Source organism: Salminus brasiliensis, chromosome 4, assembly GCF_030463535.1.
Source record: "Salminus brasiliensis chromosome 4, fSalBra1.hap2, whole genome shotgun sequence".
NCBI classification, from domain to species: Eukaryota; Metazoa; Chordata; class Actinopteri; order Characiformes; family Bryconidae; genus Salminus; species Salminus brasiliensis.
In genome coordinates, this window is record NC_132881.1 from 5,535,416 (window position 1) to 5,560,661 (window position 25,246).

General features: G+C 41.0%; 1 protein-coding gene across 1 annotated transcript in view; it reads left to right on the plus strand.

The window, feature by feature from the left end:
* Nucleotides 1-25,246, plus strand: part of cdh23 (cadherin-related 23) — a 358,315-nt gene that overhangs the window by 147,857 nt on the left and 185,212 nt on the right. Inside the window, exons 7-9 of the mRNA XM_072677393.1 lie at nucleotides 10,782-10,976; nucleotides 11,579-11,707; nucleotides 24,304-24,382. Coding sequence (XP_072533494.1) covers nucleotides 10,782-10,976; nucleotides 11,579-11,707; nucleotides 24,304-24,382 — 403 coding nt within the window. The remainder of the gene's footprint in view (nucleotides 1-10,781; nucleotides 10,977-11,578; nucleotides 11,708-24,303; nucleotides 24,383-25,246) is intronic.

The following is a 25,246-nucleotide window of genomic DNA, read 5'->3' on the forward strand; positions in this document are numbered from 1 at the left end:
TGCATTGGATTTTCTTGACTCAAATGTGCACAAATCATCACCATATGGTTTTTAGCCACATAGTGAACTAGAATATGCAGAAAAAACCCTGAAGGAAACACAGAATGGGCTGTCCCTCTTTGGTCAGATGACTGAAAATGTTTTGCTAGGTTGTTATGGTGTTGCTCTGTGGTTGCTCAGGCATTGCTAAGTGATTGCTATAGGGATGATATGGTGCTGCAAAGCGATCGCTATGGTATCTATGGTATCTATATTCTATGGTATCTATATTCTATCTATATTTGAGATGGTTGCTGTAGTGTTGCTAGGTGGTTGCTATGGTATCGTTAGGTAGTTGTTATAGACTTGCTTAATGGTTGCTAGATAATTGTTATGGTATCCAAAGTGGTTGCTATTATGTTGCATAGGTGTTGCTAGGTGGCTGCTCTAATGCTGCTTAGTAGTTGCTATACAGTGTTGCTGAGCAGATGCTATTCTGATATCCCAGGTGCTTGCTATGGTGTTGTTAAGCGGTTGCTAGATAAGTATGGTATCCCAAGTTGTTGCTATGATGTTGCTAAGTGGTTACGGTGTTGTTGCTTTGACACTGGCAGGTGGTAGGATTAGTGTTGCAAGGTGTTGCTATGGTGTTGCTTAGTACCTGTAGTGTGTTGCTGGGCAGGTGCTCTGAAATTCCAGGGGCGTTTCATGGCGTTGCTAAGTGGGTTCTGTGTGGTTACTATGGTGTTGCTATAGAGGTCGCATAGGCCTGAATATATGAGGTTTGGTTTATTTAGTGTGAGAAAAAGATGTTTTTGTCATCGTCTGAAGTGACTGAGAGTTGGGCTAAAATGCAGTTTGTCTTTTTCATGGACGAATGCCCAAATTGATCAACTTCAGTGATTCAGTAGCTATGTATTATCTCTCTCTCTCTCTCTCTCTCTCTCTCTCTGCTTAGGGGAATAATCTCCTTCTTATTATACAGTTGTCCTCCTGCTGAAAGAGGCCAGGGACTCCCTGTTGTATTTGCACATTTTAATGGCTATTAGAAGAGCCCTCACCCCCTCTCCACTGCTCACAGTCAGGGCTGCAGTGTTTAATGTATTGTAAAGCCTGGGATGCTCTTTTCACCTTTACATTGCTTTTCATGTTTTCCTTTATTCTCTGGTACACATGCTTTTCTTCATTTTGGAGGTCTTTAAACTGTGTCTTTAAACGGTTCTTGTGTGCATTTGTCATACTTACCCGCTGTACATACATACAACAGCACAATTCAGGGCTATTCTAAGTGCCAAAGGAACACAATTTTAGAGCCTGATTTCTATCCATTTTTGGATGTGCAATAAAAAATTTACCAGGGGTCCCTGAAAATATGTGTAAATGTAATATACACTACTGAACATCAAGGTGACAAATTGGATCTTTGAAAAGATCCCATAGAACCTTTTAATGGATTGCTCTGTAAAGAACCCTTGTTTAACCCCTTAAACAGCCTATGGCTCGCCGGTGGGCCAAATGTGTTGTTACAAAAGTCTGAAAAAAGCCTGAGTGTTAAGGGGTAAAATGACATTTGCAAACAAGAAGAACCATTTCACGTGTCACATGACCTCCACAAATGATTTATCTAGAACCACTTTTTTACATATAAATAAAGCCATTTTTAGGAGCCTTTATTTTCCTAGTAAGTGTGTTACAGTTATTACTATATATATATATATATATATATATATATATATATATATATATATAGAGAGAGAGAGAGAGAGAGAGAGCCCTGGGAGAAACCAAGACTCAGACTCAGAAGCCGTCATCCTGTGGATGGAAAAGTGGATTCATGAGATTATTTTTACACAAGTAGGTTAAGCAGAGAGGGCCAGCCTGTCAGAGGTCTAGGGGTGACTATAGATTGATACAGGATGTAGGCAAGGCAGGGTTACAATGAGAGCTAGGCTGGGAGTTCATGCCGGGGTTGGCAGCTGTGAAGTGAAACCATGCATTAATGATGACAGAATATCTCCACTGCAATAATGGGATGATGATTAGAAAGACTGCATTATGTTATATTACTAGTCATTGACTCCTTGAACTGTAGGCTTATTACTCACGCATTTGTATGAATTATTTAGTTAGTGAAACTATGTAAGGTGCTGTAGCTTCCTATGAATGCTTGAAAGTGCTGTGCAAAACAAAAATTCCCATTAAAATAATTAGGAATTATGGCATTACTCAGACTGGGACTGGGATTGGTCCCTACTCCCTCATTAGTAGTGCACTATATAGGGTGGGACTTAGTTTACAAAGTAGTGCTAAAAGCACAAGAATTTGAATTTGCACATTTCCTCAACACCAACATGCGTCAGCACTGGTTGCATAAACAAACGAGTGGCTGGGCCGTGTTTAAAACTCCACACTCAAACTGAATTCTGAGTGAATGTTAATAAAGCGTTGTGCAGTTTGTGGAATAATATTTGGTCATTATGTTGCTGAGCAACCTAAACCAACTGTTAGCAAACTACAAGGGGGAAAAATCGCAATGCATTCTGTTTCACATTAAGCTCATGTAGGGAGCTGCGATGTTGGCTAGAAATTACTGCTGCATTGTGGGAGATTGTAGCGCAATCACTCACGACTTCCACTTAACAATTCAGACATTCAGTGAAAAATGTCTGACATATTCAATAGTGAACTAAAACGTCAATGGGGATCCACAGCCCTGGTTGTTTTTATTAGCATGGGGTCAGATTTGCAGCAGTTTTATACCAACAAACAATAGTCCAGTCTGATATAATGATCAACTGGAAGCTCTGTGTGAATAAAGTAATTAGGTATTTGGCAATCCTATGTAAAACCTTCCAACAGTTACTAGAGAATGCTTTTGTGGGGGCGTCTAGATGGGAGCATAGTGTGGGACCGTTTACAGGCCTGTGAGGTTCGAAGGGTTCACAGTTTTTACTGTGAAGTTTGTGGTGCTTGTAAGGTATAGAGGTTATGAGCTAGTAAACACTCACCTGCTCTCTTAATCTTAAAAAGAAGGGTGGAGTTGCTGGGCAGGCCTGCTCTGTCCATCTGAGCGGATGATATGAGGTAAACAGCGGGTGAAGTGCAACATGGATGTTGTACAAAGGGTTCTTTGAATAATGCTATAGAAGAACCATTGTTAGGTTCCATGAAGAACCACGTATATAAAAGAAATGTAAATGTAACTGAAAAAGCTTTAAATGCTTAAAACAGTAGATGTAAAGGTTATTTACCAATGTAAAGGCTCTTTACATGAAAATGGTTCTTTATAAAAGCAAAAGTAGCTCTTCTAAAGCATTGCTTAAAGAACTTGTTGTAGCAGTGTAGAGTGTAGTGTAAACATGTCCAAGTGCTGAGTCAGTCCTAGATGACTTTAAGATTTCTTGGTGGTTATATTCTGAGATTATATCTAGGGCTTGGCAATATGATGATATTTTATAGTATTGTGAAAACTTTTGTTATTGTGATGCACAACATACTTTTCTAAGCATATCGTGGATCATATCAGAGTATCATCAGTGCATATAGAACACTGATCAATTAGACGTTTCAGTACAATCTGTGTAATTAGTCTGGTTTAATAGGATGACATGCAGCACATTGTGAATATAAACCACTGTATAAGGGAGTGTTTGAGTAGTTTTAAGAATCTGTCACTACTAATGTATTTTTTGTGTATTGCAATAAATATTGTGTATCGCCATAATGTCTTTAAATATTGTGATTATATATATTTTTTACCATATCGTCCAGCCCTAATTGTATCATATCAGCAATGTCATGCAAAAACGAGCAATTATTACTATTTTTTCCCTTGAATCAGACAGTAGTTCTTTTATACTGTGTTCATATTTCATGAATGGGCCAATAGAAATGCTCAAAAATGACTTGGAATACAGTGTCTTCCATCGATAGCTTAGAAGGTTTTCTTCTTCTTCTTCATCTTGCAATTTTTTATATTTTATTATTTAATTTATTTTTTGTAATTATACATATACATGTTTTCTAGCAGTAGTAGTGGTGGTAGTAGCAGTGGTGGTGGTGGTAGTAATAGATCTAGTACTAGCTATAGCAATAGTGATATATTGGTGGTCATAGTAGTAATTGGTAGTGGTAGTAGTAGAGGTTGTAATAGTGACAGTGGTGGTAGTAGTAGTATCAGAGGTAGTACTGGTGATTATAGTAGTAGAGGCCATAGTAGCAGTGGTAGTAGTAATAGAAGTTGCAGAAGTGCAACCAGTGATGGTGGTAATGGTAGTGATATTGGTAGTGGTAGAAGTAGTAGGTAGTACTAGTGATACCAGCTAGTGTACAAACATGGTTATTAGAGACACTTAATATAAAGGTGACCTGTCATCATATTTATTCCTGCTGCATTCTCAGTTAAACTGTTTGCAGGAGTTTTTGCTTGAGGAGTGTTTGATAAAAACGATTCACGGATTCAACGCAGATGATTTGAAGGCTCCCGCTGCGCACAGTCCACTGAAATTTAATGTAAACGTGAGTGGAGATTTATTTACCACAAAGCCAAAAACTGGACATCAACTAAACTCAGACAGAAAAAAACACTGCGGAGCAGCTGATGCACATGATGATGCAAAACCAGACAAAGAGCTGAGAATCTGTTAACATGTAAGGTAGTAGAAAAGCCATTTCTCTGATTACAGAATCAGGCATTCAGATGGTCTGAACTTCTCACAGCTACTACAGACACTCTGTATGTGACCGTTTGTAGTTAATGTTATGATGTGTTCATGTGCTGGTACTGAACCTGGTACTGTATTACTGGGTTAGATAGAGACCTAATGTTAATAATAGTGGGCCAGGGGTTATAATAGTGTGACACATTTTATTCTAATTTGCTTTATATTGTAACATTCTGAATGTGCGTGTGTGTGTGTGTGTGTGTGTGTGTGTGTGTGTGAGCGAGAGAGAGAGACAGTTAGAGCCAGTGGCCCTTGACTTGTAAGCGATGCGTGTATGATCAGTGTTAATGAGGTATTGTTAAGCAGACTGCTGTGTTAGAAGAGATATACACACACAGTATCTCCCTCTGTTGCCCTCTCTCTCTCTTTCTCTCTCTAACACACTCTTTCTCACTCTCTCTGTCAAGTTGTTGTTATTATTATTTGTAGTAGATGTGTTTGTAGTGTGGATGATGGCAGTGGTAGTAGTAATAGTAGCAATGGTGGTGATTAGTAGTAGTAGCGGTGGAGGTGGTGGTAGTAGTAATAGTAGCAATGGTAGTGATTAGTAGTAGTAGCGGTGGAGGTGGTGGTAGTAGTAATAGTAGCAATGGAAGTGATTAGTAGTAGTAATGGTGGTGGTGATGGTAGTAGTAATAGTAGCAATGGTGGTGATTAGTAGTAGTAGCGGTGGAGGTGGTGGTAGTAGTAATAGTAGCAATGGTGGTGATTAGTAGTAGTAATGGTGGTGGTTGTGGTAGTAGTAGCAGTGGTGATAGTAGCAATGGTGGTGAGTAGTAGTAGTAATGGTTGTGGTAGAATTAGTAGCAATGGTGGTGGTTAGTAGTAGTTATGGTGGTGGTTGTGGTAGTAGTAACAGTGGTAATAGTAGCAATGGTGGTGATTAGTAGTAATGGTGGTGGTGATGGTAGTTGTAATAGTAGCAATGGAGGTAATTAGTAGTAGTAATTGTTGTGGTAGTAGTAATAGTAGCAATGGTAGTGATTAGTAGTAGTAATAGTAGTAGCAATAGCAGAGATGTGTTTAGTAGTAGTAGTAATAGTAGTAATGGTGGTGATTAGTGGTAGTAATAGTAGCGATGATGGTGATTAGTTGTAGTAATAGTAGTAGTAGCAATAGCAGTAATGGTGGTGATTGGTAGTAGTAATAGTAGTAATGGTGATGATAGAAGTAGTTGTAATAGTAGCAATGGTGGTTATTATTAGTAGTAATAGTAGTAGTAATGGTGGTGGTGGTGGTGGTGGTAGCAATAGTAGTAGTGGTGGTGGTGATTAGTAGTAGTTGTGAGAGTATCAGTGGTGGTGATTAGTGGTAGTAATAGTAGTAATGGTGGTGGTGTTGGTGGTAGTAATGGTGGTGGTAGGAGGAGTTGTAATGGTGGTAGTAGTACTGAGGATAGTAGTAGTTATACTGCTGCTAATAATAATATTAATATCATAATAATAATAATAATAGTAATAACAGGGGGGATAATTAGCAATAATTTGCATTCTTTCACTCTCTGTCGCTATTACACACACATTCACACATACAGACACACACACACGCGCGCCATGTTTGGTCGCTGGTTTTGGTTGTCGGTTGGCTGGCGCTGTGCAGGTGAACCCGCTTTGTGCTTCTGTAAGTTCAGCCTCGTCTGTGCCGCCCTTCGTATCTTTCCTTCTCTCTGATTCTTTTCTTCCTAATCCTCTTTTCGTTCCCTCTCTTTTATCTTTCCTTTTGGATACCTCTCATGCTCTCGCCACTATCGTTTATTTGAATCTTTGCTAATCCCTCCCGTCTCAAAGAAAGGATACTCTTACTTCCAGTAGACGAAGGATTTCCAGCCAAGGTGCCAACTTTCACAGCACACATTCGGCAGGCAGTCTGCAGCTCCTTCTGTTGGACTTTTTTAGAAAAGCTTGTTTCCAGTTTCAGAAACTTCAAAGTAAATAGAAAAATATTTGCTTACATTCTTCAAAATAGGGTTCTGAAGTAAAGTACATTTGATTTTCTGTGAATTTATGTGGTCCTACACATTATGAGAGCTTAGCCACAGTCTACAGATCACATAGCAAGTGGCGATCCCTGGGGTCCAAGCTCCGTTTTGAAAGCAGTAGGACACCGATGATGGCCAGCATTTGTAGAACGACTTTATTGATATTTATTGCAGGTTTGCATTTTAAGTGGGTTAAACAGATCTGTGGGAAATGTGGAAAATATATTGTCTGACACAACATTCAAATTTTGTACAAAATGTTTCTGGGGCTGTAGTGAGAGCTACACCTGTCTCGGTCACTCATACTGAGATTCGTAATCCTTTGTGAATCAGTCATTAACATTACAGACTACTTGTGGTGAAAATACATTACCCCACCTCCCGGTGTAAAACTAAGCCTGCCTGAATGGGGCTTTATTTTGATACAGCGTTGATATTCCTCCATTATTTGAAGTTTGTGCGTTAATCTGTTCAAAGCTGTCAGGCCTCAGCAATGTGTTTTAAATGTGTAGATTATCTTCAGTATAAAAAAAAAACTTATAAGGAAGTGATTCATGGCATTGGATTAAATTACTAATCCCAAATTGCTTTTGTTATATACAAAGACATATTAGAATATTATGATCACTTACCTAATAATAGGAATAAGCACCCTTGGTTTAAATGACACTACCGAGACGTCATGGCATAGACTGTATTAGAGTGACAGAAGGTGTTTATTATAGAGATTAGCTGCTGCAGTCCTTATTCCCTTCTGGCATCATTTGCCCGTGGGGTACCACTGTAATGCCGCTGGGAGGCACTTAATGTGTGAGTAGCAACAGTGCGCTAAGGGTGGTAGCATCTCGGAAATGGCTAACTTCATGGGATGTTGTAGAATTGCCATAGTGAAGGTTTACTGAGGATGGGCTTCTTGCACATTGAGTGTCTCCCAACTGCATAACAGTGGTGCCTTACGGGGGGCTAGTATAACAATCTAGAAAATGATCAGGCATTAGAATTTGAGACACTTTGATGAGATAGGTTGTGCTGTCTAGATGACTGGGCCAGAACATCTCCAAAACATCAGGTAGGTCTTGTGGGGGTGTTCCCAGGTATGCAGTGGTCAGTACCTACCAAACGTGCTCTAAGGAAGGACAACCGTCAAATCAGAGACAGGGTCAGGGCTGGTCAGGATGAACATCTGGTGGTCCCATCTCAGAGCGTACATGTGTTAAGGGATCTGCTGCTGACGTCTTGGTGCCAGCTACCACAGGACACTTTCAGAGGTCTTGTAGAGTTCATGCCTCAGTGGGTCATAGCTGTTTAGGTGGGACGCGAGTGGACCTACACAACATTAGGCAGGTGGTTTTAATGTGATGCTTGATGGGTGTATATCAGTAAGCTGAGCTGATACAGACAGTGAGCTGGATCTTTCTCTTTGACTTGCGGCTGCACTGCTGTCGTTTGATCTGCGTGGTCCCGGCCGTGTTGGGTGCTCCGCGATATGTGACTGTGTGTGTGTGTTAGAGCTGTGTGTGAGGGGGGATGCTGTTCAGAAAGAAGGCGGCAGTCACTTTTTACTCCTGGTTAAAGCTCTTAACCTCAGCAGAGAAAGAGCAGCAGAGTTACTTCTGTAGTCAGCTCCTCTCTGCTTCCTCTCATTAGCGCTCTCTCTCTCTTTCTCTCCTCTCAGCCGAGCACCAAGCACAGCTTCATCACTTCATCTTTTCCTCCACATCCTCTCTTCCTTCTCCATTTTTAAGTTGTCTTTTGTCTGCTTTAGACTTCCGTCACTCTCGCCCTCTTTACCCTCTTCCCTAATTCATCTATTCCTCTCTCTCTCTGGTCTGGACAGCAATGAGAGCAAGAGAGAGAGCGAGAGAGAGAGAGGTTAGAGGCTAAGCTCTCATTAACTTTACAAAGAGTCAAATAGAGACACACACACACACATACACACATTTTCAGTATTAATAGGTCAAATACTGTAGAGACATGCGGCTAAGTGAGTCTCTCTCACTATGTCTCTCTTTTCTCTCTATCTCTCTTTTTCAATCTATCTTTCTCTCACTCTATAATATATCTATATATAAAATAATTGATTAAATAAATACAGATAAAATGGGTAAATGATAGTGGCCTATAGCCTATAAATGCTGTAATTTGTTATTGTTATTATCTGAAACTTGAATTTTAGTGTGTGTTAGTGTTTGGTGGTGTGTGATTTTCTTTTGCCCTAATGTGACACAGATCTGATATTTTTCACGGCTGTGTGGACGTCAGATCCAATCCTTTTAATTCAGATTTGAGTCACTTTCATATGTGGTCATAGATCGGACATGTCCTATTTGTGGTATTTTGCAGATTTTGTGCAGCTTTTTTCCTGTACTTCTGAACTTTGTGCTGCCGTCATCAACCAACACCGCTGTTGAGCTGAAATCCAACTCCCCGTCAGAATCAGACGCCGTTTTGTGTGCATAAGCAGACTGTTCAACAGATTACAACATCGAATCCTGTTGTTCCTGTTGATAAGTAGCTATTATTACTCCCATTTTTTTCAAAACAAACAGAACATCACTGAAGCATTAGCTATATTTCAACTAATGTGTTGATTTACTGAGCTGGGTTATACACACATTTCATTATGGCCACAAAAAACAAACTAGTCAAAATGGCCACCAGTCAAAGCAAGTACTGGAAAAGCAGACCAAGAGCTTGGTTTGACATTAACAAATCGTTACTCCCCTTTAGCGAGCCTCTTGCTTTTACAAGATAATGCTTTCTACTGGTCAGGGTTTGTCAGCATAATGGCGTGTTGACTAATCTTTTGGACTGAGCAACATCTGAAGACCTGTGTGTTGCACCAAGAACATGTGAAAAGAAAAACAGCTAATTCTTAAGCGATGTTCTGTTATTTGCTGTGAATGAAAAATAATCACAGTAAAGAAACACAGTAATCGCGAGTGTACTCCTGTTATTACACGTACTGTTGCATGAGGAGTCCGATTCTAAGGGGGAGTCCGAATTTGGCACAACATTGGTAGCACTGCAAAACTACAGAGATGACGTGCATAAACGTACCATTGTGCACATGCATTCTGTTTCAGGGACAGATTCAGACAGAGACAGAAGCAGCTGACTTACATTTATGAATGTGAACCGTCCTGTCTTGACTGATATCTGTTGTTGTTTGTCGTCTACTGAATAAAAATAACTGGATTACAGTGGGTGAATGTGCCGCTCTTCAGAGCTGGTTTAGACAAAGGAAAGAAAAGACAAGGAAAGAAAGACTCTAAACTCTTTTTATTTACCTTTTGAGAATGTCCTCACTGCTGCCGACTGGGCAATAATGTCTATTAATGGCAGTTTGAGGACATCAGCTCTAAACACTGTGGTTTTAGCAAAGATTCAGATTGACTGGATTGAGATTAAAATAGCTTATACCCCATCTATTAAAATATGCCTGGATTGGCCTCTATCCTGATGCACTGGAATTACTCGGAATGACTATTGATGTGTGGATCTGATCGGCACATCAATTGTTATTCCGAGTAATTTTAAGAATGAATTCTCTCTGTGTTTTGGAATGAAAGGGTAGACTGTACTGTAGTAGTACAGTACTGAGTACATTTTGTGCAAAGAAAAGCATCCTTTGTTTTTTGCCATGTTTTAATTATGTGGTTATGTAATTACATTTAATATGTACAGTGGACGTTCAAAGCCAAGTTTAGGGTTAGAGCCGAAGCATTTTGCCAAGACTTACAGAGCTGTTAGATATTTAAACTCCATCACATGCCTTGGCATGAATAGTCTTGGAGGTAATATTGTGTTTGTATTGTTTTTGTCTCTTTTATTCCTCATTCATTTTCCTGTGACTGATCATTTGTTTATATTAGTGCTAATGATGAATTTCTCAGTGTGAACTGAGCAAAACTGCTGAGTGTCTGATTCTTTCTATTAGAAGTAGATGTGTTTGCCTTAGCCCACTGGATTCAGACAATAGCAATGAACAAAGAGACCAGATATAATACAATGCTTTCGTGCTGGTAATGAGAAATGTCCAGTGTATAAATGGTTCACAGTATGTGTGTGTGTGTGTGTGTGTGTGTGTTTGTGTGTAGGACACCCCAGTGGGGACCTCAGTGTTCATGGTAAATGCAACAGACCCTGACCAGGGCACCGGGGGCAGCGTGCTTTTCTCCTTCCAGCCACCGTCTCAATTCTTCTCCATCGATGGAGCTCGGGGAATCGTCACGGTTACCAGACGTCTGGACTATGAGATGACAACAGCCTACCAGCTTACTGTCAATGCCACGGTATACTCACACACGCACACTCCATCATATATCACTGTTCTGTGACTAAATATAAGCTAAACGCTACAAAGGTACAATACGAAGTAAATAAATTATCAATATATTTAAATAACCTACAAAACCCTCAGCTGGCACCTCTTCCATGTGGATTTTGAGGTGTGTTTAGGAACATTACTCCACTGTAGAAGCCATTCTTGCTACAACACAAACCCAAATCATGATAAATCAACCCCTGTGCTTAACAGTTGGACAGGTGTTTTTTGCCTGAAAATCTGCACTCTTTTTTTCTGGATCTCATTGCATCCAGAAAGTCATATTTTAACTTTAATGGTCAAATGGACATGTTTATAGAATTCATCAGGCTTGTTTAGATGTTTCTTTGAAAACGTCTAATACTGAATATTGTGGTGAGTTTTCTTTTTTTCTCCATATAACTCCCTTGCCATGAAGGTAAGATTAGTGCTGGTGTTGCTGAAGCAGATCTTTCCAGAGTCTGCAAATGCAACCCAATGGAGGGTCTCTCTTTCTCAGATATGATAAAAAATAAAACATTTATTTTAAGGGAAATTCTGTTTTTCAACATTGATTGTCCTTTCTTATAGGATCAAGACAAGCTCCGTCCTCTCTCCAGTTTAGCTAACTTGGCCATTACTATCACTGACGTTCAGGACATGGATCCCATCTTTACCAACCTGCCCTACAGCACTAATGTGGATGAGGAGGCACCACTGGTGAGTACTCACTTGAATGCATACATACACTCATGTATTACCTTTTTTTGTATTTTATGAGAGAAAATATGGAATGTAGAAAAAGTAGAATAACTTTACTTAACTAAAAATGTTTTTCTGATTTTGACTTTGGATGTGTAGTTTATGGAGTATCTAATTTCAGCTTTGGTGTGCAGCCCAGTTTGGTGATTTTCTTTGCTCTGATCCTCAGAAATTCTTGAATTATGTTTGTTGCATATATTTGTATATTACTTTTATACTTATTTTTAACATTTAACATATATAAACACCTCAAAAAGGTACTGAGTGAAGAGTGGAGCTGCCTTAAATGGACAAAATGTATTGTGTTGGCACATTTAGTGATTGTGATATACTACCTACCTTAACGTGCTTTATACCTTTCTGCAATATCAGTGTTGTAATGTCAGTGTTGCTATACCGATAAATACATTGCGATATATTGTGCATGCTTGGTGAGAAGAAGTGCAAGGAAATGGAGTGTGTGAACTATAGTGGTTGGTGTGGCGCAACAGATAACACCACTACCTGCCACTGAGCTACAACGCCATGTGGGAGACTGGGGTTCGATTCCCAGTCTGGGTGACTATGCTGCGCTACACTAACACTACACTGACCCACCTCTGTAATACGAGTAACCTTGTAAGTCGCTCTGGATAAGAGCGTCTGCTAAATGCCGTAAATGTAAATGTAAATGTAGTCGAACTTCCCCTGTAACCAGACTAATGTGTATGAGCTGACCGACAGATCTGTGTCATCTAGAACAGTCTTCAGTATATAGACAGTAATTATGAAAACAGCACTTCTCCTGCAGCGTAATTACACTGCTAGTTCCAGCAGCACTTACTCAACATACAATGTACTCTCCATTATTATAAAATGCTTATTCAGGTTTACTCAGCTACATTAGCTCAGCAGCCTTGCGTAAGATTTTATTCAGAAGACATTTTGGAGCATTTCTATTGGTCCATTCAGTTTTGACTCAGTGTGAAGAACAACGGCCAGATTCACATTATATCAAAAAGTAAGAAATGGTTGGGGTTAGATAATAAGAAACACCTATCATACCAGCACTCACTGGCAGTCTACCATATAGGTGCACTTTTTAGGTTTACGTAGGTTTACATTGACTGTCCATGTGTTGCTGCTCAGTGGACCCTTTTCACACTCCAATACCAATAAGAAGAGATCACAGGTAAAGCAGCTAAAATCATATTTGGTTAGCCCGTTGGCTAACCAAACATACAGCAAACATACAAACATTATTTAATGCTATGCTGTAAAACTAATGAACAGAATAACCTGTCAGGTTGTGGTGTAGGCGCATGGTCATGGTCAGTTCTAAAGATACGTTTGCATCTTCATTAATATTCTCATCATCCTAGCTGTTAACATATGTTCCAAGCCATGTGGATGCTCTTGGATAAACAAATTCTGTAATCTCTGGCTTTTGAAAGTTATTCTAAAGCAGGGTACAACACTACCTCCAAGCATGTATCGACCCGAACAAGCTAAATATACACCATAGTGTATATTTTTGGGTAAAGAGGCCTATATAAAACAGTAGGTAGGATATTATAATGGCCTAAAAGCAAAATATCAGAAAATGCTCACAGTAGTAGAATAGGCTGGATATTTGGATAGTCTGAATGACTGTATCAGTGAATACATATAAGCAATATAGGGAATAAGAAATTCTTGTAATTATTTTTATATTTGATTCGCCATTGTAACGCTTTTGTAACACGTAAGCAAGTCATAGCAGTGAGCTAAGATTGTAGCTAAGATCATAGCACATATTGATGAATAACTCGATAGAACACCGGCATTTACTTACAAATTGGGAACATCTACTCTTAGGATAGTCTGGATCTATTTAGATCTTAGCATGTGCTTGGTCAGACAGTAATGAAAACCCAGGTATGACTGTTTTTTTGGAACCAAGGAACACAGGAGAGCACTGCGCCATTCGCTTTGGTTCAACCGGAAACACAATTTCCTGCTAACAGAAACCCACATAAGTGAAAACCCAGAAATTTGAAATGGGTCCATTAATCAGCCTGAACCAATGGGATGGTCCTCTTCCTGGAGATGTGCCTTAGTTCCAACTAGAATCTAGCACACCTCATAAAGGTAATCAAGGAGTTCTTGGGAGGAACCGAGACTCATAAGGGAGGACCCATCCTCCTTTGGTCAAACCTACTTACAAATAACTAATAAATAGTCACCCTACCACCACATAAGTCCGTTGTTGTAGCAGGAGACCCGGATGGTCAATCTTCGATTAGTGTCAGGACTGAACAGGTGATGATGGTGGCCCATCCAATACTTTGGCATGAGCTGGAGAGTTAGGGATGAGGTGGGGTGGTTATCATCAAACACCCTGACCTCACTAATGCCTTGGTGGCTAAATTCAATCTAGTCATCACAGCAATGCTTCAGTATGTAGTGGAAAGCCTTCTCTCCTGGACAGTAGATAGACAGTTACTCCAACAAAAGCGGGATGAACGCTTTTTAATACCATTGATTTCAGAAGAAACAATCAGTGAGCAAGTGTCCCAATACTTTTGTCTGTATGTCTATGTATAAAAGGCACTGATGCAAGGCCATTGCCCACAAGGGGAAGGAGAGTGGACCAGGGTGTAGTTTAATTCTGTGTGTTTCTAACTCGAAGTCCAGTGCAGAAGAGAAGGCCTGACTGACCACAGGCGATGCTCTGCTCAAAGGCACCAGCAGCCTTGCAACTGTGCCTGTGGTCTTGCGTGGTCTTGTGTGGAGTTCTTAGCCACACACACAGACACACATGCAGTCTCTGACTCTTTTCAGTGCTGAAATGTCAGAAATTCTATTTGCATGAATATTAACAGTGTGTGACAGTGGTGAGGGATGGTGACTGTCTGATCTATCAACACCATCAAGGTCAGAGCGAGAGAGAGAGAGAGAGACAGAAAACTAGAGCTAGAGATGGCAGCAGGACTGCTCTTTCATGCCTGCTGGTTCTGTCTAGTACTTGGACTTCTTTCTGTGATGGGGTAACAAACTATATACTACCAAGAATAAACAATATGGGAGGCCATATCCTCCTCGCTTTAATCCACATCTTTAATGTGAGTTCTGGAACTGACCTTATATCTCCTGTTAAACACTCACAGGACACTTTATTATGGGTCTGGTTCCAAATCTACCTTTCTGCTACACAGTTACAGACTGCAGCCCATCTGCTAATGCACAGTTGGTGTTATCCGTCCCGCAGATCTTCATCAGTGGTCAGTTTCTGACCACCGAGCCACTTTTGGCTGGGTATTTTTAGGTGGTGGGACCACTGTCAGCCTAGCACTGATGTGTGTAATGAAACCTTCAGCAGCACCACCGTGTGACTACCCTGCCAGTAGCACTGCGGGGCTTGGGACAGTCCACCATCCAAATATCGCCATAGCTTTTTTACACCTATATATGAGATCTATAAGGTACAGTTGTGGTTGGAACTTTACACCCACACATCATGGCAATATTGGGCTTTTTGAAATCAACACAGGGTCAAAACATTAATACACACATACAGCATGCTCCCTTATGACCCTTAACATGTTTCTTTTGGTTGCACCTTGACAAGATGCTTTTGGTAGCCATCAAGAAACAGAGTTCCAGAATTCCGGTTGGATATTTGATGGCTATATTTGAGTTCTGTTAAATGTGTTGTTCTCCTGACACTGCCTCATTTAATCCACATATTTTAATGGGTTAAGGTCTGGACTTTGGGATGACCATTCCCAAAACGTAATGTTAGCCTGCCTTATCCTTTCCACAACCACCTCTGTTGTGTCTTTGGTGTCATTGTCCTGTTGGAACACCCAAGTTTCAACCGTCTAGCTGATGGTTTGAGGTTATGCTGAAGAATTCTATCCATGATGCTCCAAGCGCCATGCTTAACGGATGGTAAAGGGTTCTTGGGGTTGAATGCCTCATTGTGGCTAAAAGTGGGGAGATCCCACATCCTGAACTCCTTCTCTTCAGCCCTATATATCCCCTCCACTCTCACTTCACCTTCATGACGATCAGCTTGGCACTCACGTCCACCCCATCTCCTCCCTTCTTCTCCATGGCTCATTTCAGCTATGTTGGAGCTCGGCTTATCCCACCTATCAGGAAGCCACCCCGAACTCCAGCTCAAAAGTCTTCTGAGTTCGCCTCCCCGTCTAGTCTCCCAGTGCATGGTCCATATTAGCACACTTCTTCTTTGTCTCAGCTAACCTATAACTTTCGCCCAGAAGTATTACTCTTTGTCCATGTAGTTAGCTGTAAGCTTGAAGGTGTTGATGAACAGGGGCTTCTTTCTTGGACGGTAGCTTCCGGTCCACGGGAATGTGAAACTCGCTTGACTGTAGATGGTGACACTGGTGTTCCAGTTCATGTCAAACCTGTGCCTTGGTGGTTCTTGAGTTGTTCCTGATCATCTGCATCAATTTACTCTCAGCTGACCGTTTGGATCCTCTTCTGGACCTTGTCAACGTAGCATCACCTCCTAATAATAACTTGTACTTGTGGACAGTTGTTTGAACTGATGGTCTTGGGTTCTGCAGATGTATTTCCCTATTATACACAATATGGACAAAATTATTGGGACACCTGCTTCTTTACTGTGTTTTCCGAGATCAAAGGTATTTAAAAAGCATTTATCCTGCGTTTGTTGGAGTAACTGTCTCTACTGGCTTTCTATTAGATTTTGTTTGCATTCAGCAACAAGAGCATTAATGAGGTCAGGATGTCTGATGATCCACAGCTCAATGCAACTATGGGATTTATACCCCTCTAGCTCACACCTGGTGTTAGGCATGGTGCCAACAGGTTTATGTTTATCTGCTCAAGAGAGTGTCCTTTTCTATTGATAGTACTTCTCTACAGGGTCCACATCTGTGTCAGCAATGGGTGCAACTTAAATTAAGCGAATGGATTTATATACATATTTATATACATATAGTTTTTCTTTGGACATCTGGTGTGGCTGTTATTTTGACTTCTTTTTGCCCCAGAAAAATATATAAATAAATGATTGAAAGCCCAATAAGCCCAAGCCCAAGGCACATTCATGTCCATGCTGAGCGTATGCCCGGCAACTTCCGTCCACAGCTGCAGGTGGACCTCATTAAGTGGGCAGTTGGAGTGCAATTACAAAGTATGTGTTTGAGAGAGTAGCAGACTCCATACATGTATTGCAGAGACAGCATTTGTGTCAGAATATACAAAAGCCGAGCTCACACTTCCCCACAAACACTTATCTCACATAATGCTTACACCTTATCTTTCTGTCACACACACACATACGCAGACGGAGCCTTCTTAAGTGCTTACACAGACAGAGCGTTTGTCAGTTTGGGAGACGGGCCGTGGGTTAAGTGACTGAATGGATGTCCACAGTGCTCAAGGCTGACGACACTTACACGCAAACGGAGAGCAAACAAGTAGAGCCAGCGCAGGTCACCTCTCACAGCATCACTCCTTTCTCTCTTATTGTCTTCTCTTGTGTGAAATTGTACACACACACACACACACACACAGAATGAGAAGGTCAGTGGGTGCAATCAGCATCTATCTTGTATACATCTCTCTCTTGTTTTCTCTCTCTCTCTTTCCCTCGCTCTCTTTCTGTCCTTCTTCCTCTGATTGAGGACAACAATTTAAAAAATGTAGAAAGTAGATCGCTAGTTCGAATCAGAGGTCATGCTGCTTGCTATCAGCAACCAGAGCCTGAGAGAGCACAATTAGCCTTGGTGGTTCTCCCTCCCCACATCGCTCCCAGTGTAATGTTGGCCAGCACAGGTGTCTGTTAGCTGATGTATCAGTGCTAGAGACAGGGTGCTTTCCTCCGAGCACATTGGCTGCCCACTGATTCTGCATTAGCGGCAGTTTGAAAAGAGGCAGCGGCTTGACTGCAAGTGTAACAGTGGAAGCAGGTGCTAGGCTTTACCTATCTAGTGCTGTGAGCATTGCAAGTGATGAGGGGGGAGTGTTAACGAGTGGGTTGGGTAGTTGGCCGGAGGGGAGGAAAATTCAGGTAAACATTTTTTTTTTTTAATATGGCCTCCTTTCTGTACGAAAAGTAAAAAATACCTCCCCACTTTCCCTGTAGTTTACAGTTTACAGAAAGACAGAACCTGTGAACCAAGGATCATATGTTAAAGCAGTTAACAAGGTGCTCAGCCTTTTAGAGCTTTAAAAACAAGTAAAGGGACCATAAATCTACCCTTATAAATGCAGTTAACCACATCACTTCTTGCAAAGAATTTCTAATTGTACTTGTACTCATGCTGCTGAATTTTATACACATGGCATTTGGAGCACGCCCAGTTTCTCTCTAATGCTTGCTGAGCCTCACAAACAACCGTTGTTACACTAAATGTCCAAATGTTTGCAGACCCCTCTTCTTATGAGTGCTCTAAGTTGCATCCATTGCTGACACAGATGTACACATGCTAGGATAAACATTAATCTATTGGCAACATGCTGCCTGATGTCGAACGAGGACTAGAGTGAGGATATAAAGCCCCCCAGAATTGAGCTGTGGAGCTAACTGTTTTCTCTTGAATTATGACGCTGCTCAATCCAGTATTCAATGGATAAGGTGAGTTGGGGATGAGGTGGGGTGGTGTTCCTCCATCATCTTGACCTCAAAGTGCTCCAAAATCTAGTAGAAAGTCTTCTCTCAGTCTCAGTCTAGTCAGTTACTCCAATAAAAGAAGGATAAACTTTTTTTAAACCATTAATTTTAGAAGAAACAACAAAAAAGCAGATGTCCCAATACTTTTGTCTGTATACTGTATGCAAAATTCACACCACACGATTGTTAGCCCAGATTTTTTACTCCGACAATTTTTGATCGTCGTCAGAAGCCCCAGATCACAGTTCATTGCTCATGCCTGATACAGGCGTTGTAGTCCAGAACACAGACTGTCCTCACTTAATCAAAAGACCAGGCTTAGGTTCAATCTCTATTTGTGGGCTGTTGAAAGACGCAATCCCAGATCTCACTAAAGCCTCACAGACACCAAAAAAAGCTATCTAGCAGGCCTAACATCTGAGCCAAGTCCAACTCGAGCAGTGTGAAAAGTGTTAGGACGCAGTTGTGACTGGCAGTAGGTGCAGCAAAGAGCTACAGCTAGTGAGAGCACTGATACGGGTTGAGGGTAAAAACCTAGTTGCACATGAGTTGCACATCATTAAGCAAGCATGGCTGCATATATGTACATAGTGTGGACAGAGACCGACTAGTTGGAGATTCCTCCTGGTGGAAGAGCTTGTCATCTGAGACCCCCTGTCTCTGATCAGTCATGTAGTGTTTTCGAGCCACAACCGCTTAAAGATTCCTGATTGCAAGACAACAAGTAGAGTAGTGTCGTCTCGGTTGGTCTTCCTCTGGAGATGGACTTCTTATTTAAAAAGGAGAGTGTAACCACCGTCTTTAGTTGTAACAATGAAATATTTTATTCCAATCAAAAGTACAGTGTGGAGAGAGTCTGCCAATTCTGAGTGCGCCTCGATCTCTCTCTCTTCTACATAGGAATGCCTTGAGTTTTTATACCCTACTACATGTCATATTCTGTTGGATTGTTCCCATATGCAGAATGTTTGCATTTCATCCATAAGGAACACTCATCAGCCCCCACCATTATATACGTGGTCCACAGACACATCTGGACCATGTTTAAATCTATGTCATGTACACTCAAAGGGATGTCCAAATCTAAACAGCATCTTATGTTCGTTCGATTCATGTATAGTTTTCACATTTGGTCAGGAAACAGGGCCCCCTTTCTTTTCCACATCTACCCCGTGTGGCTTACCATATCATTCCTCAACTCCATACCATTCCTTCAGGCCTATGAACATCTGTATAGCCAATAAATACACTACAGTAGTGTGAACAGCACAGTAAACAGCACAGCTATCGGACCACTTTGAAAGTGCCATGAGTTAGTACATGGCATTAGGTGCACACAGAGCAAGTGTCATCATGTATACACACACACACAGTCACAAAAGTCTACCAAATGTGCAGCATTTGAACAAAGAGCGAGTGCATGGAGAGGTAGGAGCGTGTCGTCAGGTTGACATTTAAAGCCTTTTAGGACCAAACACAATTTGGCTGTCAGATCAGAATCGGTGGAGAAAAGAGGAGCAAGAAGCGGTTGTGAGGAGGGGAGGGCTATGGAGAGAAAAAGAGAGAGAGAGAGACAGAGAGGGACGGGAGAGAAGATGAGTATTTGGCTGACTGAGCATTGCGCTTGTGTGGACAGCGGGAGAATGACTCTCAAATCATTTCAGCGTCGTTTCGCATCCCCAAGCTTTCTCTCCCACTTATTCCCCCTCTATCACTTCCCCTTCCTTCCCTCTCTCGCGCTCTCTGTCTCTCTCTCGCTGTCTCGCTCAGTAAGGAGTCTGTAATTGATTGGATTGTAATTGGGGAATGGCAGTAGAATGTGCTGGGATGAAATGAAGCATAAACAGGACTCGAGCACTATTAGCAGGATCAATGGCAGACAGACATGCTGCTACACACACAGACTGAGACAGGTCACCAGTTTAGTCCCATTTAGAAGAGACAATCAAAGCCTTTTTAAATGATTGTTTCTCTGTCTTTGTAACACACACACACACACTCTGAACCTGAGAATTTGAAACAGGAACGTGAAACACTTTTTTTTATGAAACACTTTTTTACGAAATCTGACAAGGGGTAAGCCTGGACTGAGCACAGGGATGGTTGAACCGACCCGTCAAAAGTCAACCATAACATTAAAACCACTAAATAAAGTGAGTTGCATGGATTGTCTGGTTGTACTGGCACCTCTCAAGGGATGGGAGTCAGCTCTCGAAGGTGATCTATGTAAGCAGGAAAAATGGACAAGCGTGAGAACAAGAGACACTTTGACAAGGACCAAATTTTGATGGCTAGAACATCTCCAAAACATCAGCCAGGTCTTGTGGGGTGTTCTGCTAAAACACCCAACTCTGTCCGAGTTTTAACCGCATAGCCGATATTTCGAGCTTTTACTAATGCGGTGGAATTCTGCAATTTCAAAGTTTAAATTTTTTACTCAATGTTTTGCTGCTCGATACAAAAGGAAATGTGCACTGTTCTCATTTTCTACCAGAGTCAGATTTTTCCTGCCCAACATCATTTACTTCACTCCAATACTGTATACACAGAGAGCATTATTAATATGTATGCCATGTTGGATCAATGACTTCTGGCGGAATTTGGTGAAAAATCCAGTATTGTATATTAGAATATATATCACAATACAAATAATGTGTGTGTGTATATATATATATATATATATATATATATATATATATATATATATATATTGTGCAGCCCTAGGTAGAATTGATGAGATTGGAATCGTTTTAGTTAGTGATGTAGATCAGGTTCAGGCTGGATACAGACAGAATGTTCTTGGGCTGTATTTCAGTTCTAACTACAATTTCAGGTGTCAAAAGTGTAGCTCTAAAAACCTTTCTTTTCTTTTTTACTCAGGTACTGAAAAGAGTGAATCAATCAAATATACCAACACAGCTAATCATAAAAGGATAAATGGACGGAACTTTTACACAATGCTTATAAGTAGCACTTAGCATCCCCTGTAAGCGACATTATTTAACTGTTTCTTGACTGAACTAACGTTCCTACAGAGTGAAATAGAATTACCAGTTTGGGTTTGCCTCTTTGGTTTGATAGTTTTGTTCATTTTTTTTATACATATACTCTAGTGTCGAGCCTGAAAGAAAGCTTCAATTAGTCATTGTGGCACTAAATGTCAGCTTTCCCCTTTCTGTTTCTCTCTGTTACAGTAAAATTTTACTGAAATGATGGGCTTTTATTTTCAGAATCTATTGTTCCAGGACCTATTACAAGGGACGCCTGATTGCATTACGCTCTGTTTTAATGGTGTTAAAAGTTTGCATGTGTGAAAAGGGTGCTCAGGCTTGGACCTTAAGGATTACAATTTGGTGGTTTCCCAGAATTGGATTTGTAATCATTAACTTTTTACAGGATTAAAAAGCATTCATGTAAACTTAGATTGGTAGATTATTTCTTTGCTGTAACAATGCTTCTTGGCAATAAATCTTATTCCGTTGAAGCTTGTTAATTTTCCTTTTAATTGGTGTGAATGCATTTGTGGGATGAGCAGTAGAGCTGAATATGTGGTGCCTGGAAGCACCTGTGAGCATGGGCCCTGCTACAGTGGTCAGTAGGTGTCTGCTCAAAGAATCGGGATGCCATGTTTGGCTGATCTGGATTGGGCTTGTGCGATAGGGCAACTAAAAGCTGGTGTTCTTCAAAACCAAGTTGCGGCATTATTTGGAGTAAGCCCTAGTAACATCTCCAAATTGAAGGCCAAGGTCCATATAACAGGGGGATATCAGGCCCAGTTGCGCTGGAGTCAGTAACACGTGCACTGGAACCTGAACGTGTGGAGGAACATTATTTAGTCATGATTTCAGATTCTGCCTATGGCTGCTGGATCGCAGGGTCAAAGTGTGGAGAAGGCCCAGAGAACGCTATGCTGATTGCTGCACCGAAAGAGTAACATCTTTTGGTGGAGGCAGTGTGATAATGTGGGGCGGCATCATCTCCCTCACTGGAAAAACGAGGCATTTCATTATTGGAGGCTTAATCTCAATGCAGTGAGATATCGAGATGAAATTCTGCAACCAGTGGCAATCCCATATCTCCATGGTCTGGGACTGAACTCTATCCTCCAAGATGACGACGCTCGCCCCCACAGAGTGGGGTTCATCAGAGACTACCTCCAGGATTTAGGAGTGGAGAGGATGGAATGGCCTGCCAGCAGTCCTGACCTCAACCCCATTGAACACTTGTGGGATCAGCTTGGGCGCTGCTGTTCGTGCCAGATTGACCAACACAACCACGTTGGCTGACTTGCAACAAAAATGCTGGCTGAAGAATGGGATCCCACCCCAGGGTGGTGTCCAGCGTGAAGAGGAGGTGCCAGGCTGTTGTGGCTGTGTATGGTTATTCCACACGCTACTGAGGCTCCTGTTTGTCAAATAAATAAATTGTTAAATTGCCCATATGTCTTGTTGTTAAAAACTTCAATCATCCAGTCCACCAAACACCAAATGGGTCAATGGCAGAATAAGCTGTTTGGCATTGGCAGAGAGGATTTGGCTATTTTTTCATGGGCACAACCCACATACTTTCTCTTAGCTCTGCTGCTCATCCCACAATGCATGTTCCTTACAAATGTGACACCATTTAAAAGGCATATTAACAGGCCTTCCAACGATATACGATTTTTTTGTCAAGAAGCAGAAAGAAATAATCTACCAAACACAAGTATCCTTACTTTTTGTGCTAAGTTTAGTTCAGATTCTTACAGATCCTTACTTAATGAACCCTTATTTTATTTAAATCAATAAAAACCTCATCAAATGATAAACACATCAGATATTTAACTACATAACTTATCCACAATATGTTCTGAGGAGAAGATAATAACAGTGAGATTATTATCAAGGAAAAAGTTTAGCTTAGTAACTGCCATTCAAAATTGACAGTGACAACCAACACTCAGTGCCTGATTGGGTGCCAAGAACAGAAGCGGATGTTTTTTTGGTAAAATATATTAAACAAACTGATGCACTTGTTGGCATATCTGTAGCAGTACAGTCGCGACCCTCCTCCTCTCACATAACGTGCTTAAGGCCGGCAATGGCAGAGTTGAGAAGAAGACAGCAGCCAGCTGATGAAGATATTCTCCGAAGACACTGGTGATGGGTAGGCCATCGCAAGCTCTTACCTAGAACCCACAGGGGAGAAGGAAGAGGGGTAACCCATGGAATGCATGGCGCTGTGACCTGGAGGTAGACGTGAAATGGACAGGCTACATCTCGGGATAGCTGGAACCAGTGGCTCAGGACCGCATTGGCTGGAGACCATTTGTTGGCGACCTGTGCCCTAGACAGAGCCACAGGCTTTGAAACAACGGGGGAAGAAATCTAAATCAAAATATTTGATAAACAAACAATATCAACTTGTCATGTATTAAAGTTATTAGTAACACAAGGTAAGATAAGATAATCCTTTATTAGTCCCACAGTGGGGAAATTCTCAGCAGAAAAGGGATAGCAAGATTAATTACCAATAAATTACCAATATATACACAGATAAATTACCAATATATACACAATATAAATAACAGAAAAAAGCAATAACACAGTAACATGGGAAAAAATGTAAGAAAAGGCATCCAGATATACAGGGAATCTCACTGCATGGTTGCACTTTCTATCTGATTTAGATTCTCCATGAATGCACTATGACATTCTTTTCATCTACAGGTGCAATGTTAGGATGCCATGATACTCGATGTAACCAGATAAAGAATGTCTTTTAAATACAGTGCATAATAGTAGTTATCTGTGTCTATAGGCAGAGTGTGGCCTTCACATGGTGTTAGTCTGTTTTAATGAATGCGTTGATGTATTTGTGTATCTGTTGGAGTGTTATCTGTTTCTTATTCAATGAATGTGTGTGTGTCCGTGTTTGTGCACAGGGCTATGAGGTGCGAAAGATCCGAGCGATTGATCAAGACTTGGGTCGACCACGTGGAATTGGATACACCATCGTATCAGGTCAGTGAGATCACAGAGCCAGAATGCCTTCCTAACTCATTTCTGGAAGACATGGAGGCTCCTCTGGCAATGATGACTTCCTGGCATTGACCATTTCCTACTCTGCCTTTTCTCAATCAGTCCTAAAACTGGCATCCTGCCTGTTATATCCTGTGATTGTTTTTTCAAACCAGTAGTTCCTCAAGTGAAGACAAGGAGGTTCACTGCAGAAAGTTGTAATCCACCTGCATTCTCACTCATGAGCTTTGGTGGTAATCCTCAGACTGGAAAAATCTGCCTTTCTCAAAGTTCACACTTTTGAGAAGCTTTTGCATGCTTCTCAAATATGCAGAAATACAGTGTGAAAGACCACACTAACCACACCCCAAACACCTTTCTGTGTTTTACACCCTAAACACATGACACAACAGCTCTTCATTTTTGATGTTTTCATGTTTTAGCGCCATTCAGTCTGAACGCTAATGCTGCCGCTCAGTGGGCGTGGCCACAGTGATTTGCGCCACCTGTTACATCACATGCATACCCTCTATTAAACCCTTTTTCCTCAGAGTGTACTTGAAATTAATAATAGGCTCTAAATGTTTGTATTTGGACTAAAACAGTTTCAGTTTACTGAACCACAAAATTGAATTAGATTAAAGTCAGCTAAATGAAACATGCTCAGCACTTTGGACAGTCCTACCTCAGGTGCACACCATTTCTGTGCACAGCATTATCAGTTATTATGCATGTTCTTGTGTAATCTCTTTTTTGTTTCCTTTTAGCACAATCATTGTGCTACTTCCAGTCAATAATTGCATTGAACATTGGCTAAAGCCGTTTGAGGTAGCAACTAGATTAGCATTTTTTTATAAACACATTTTT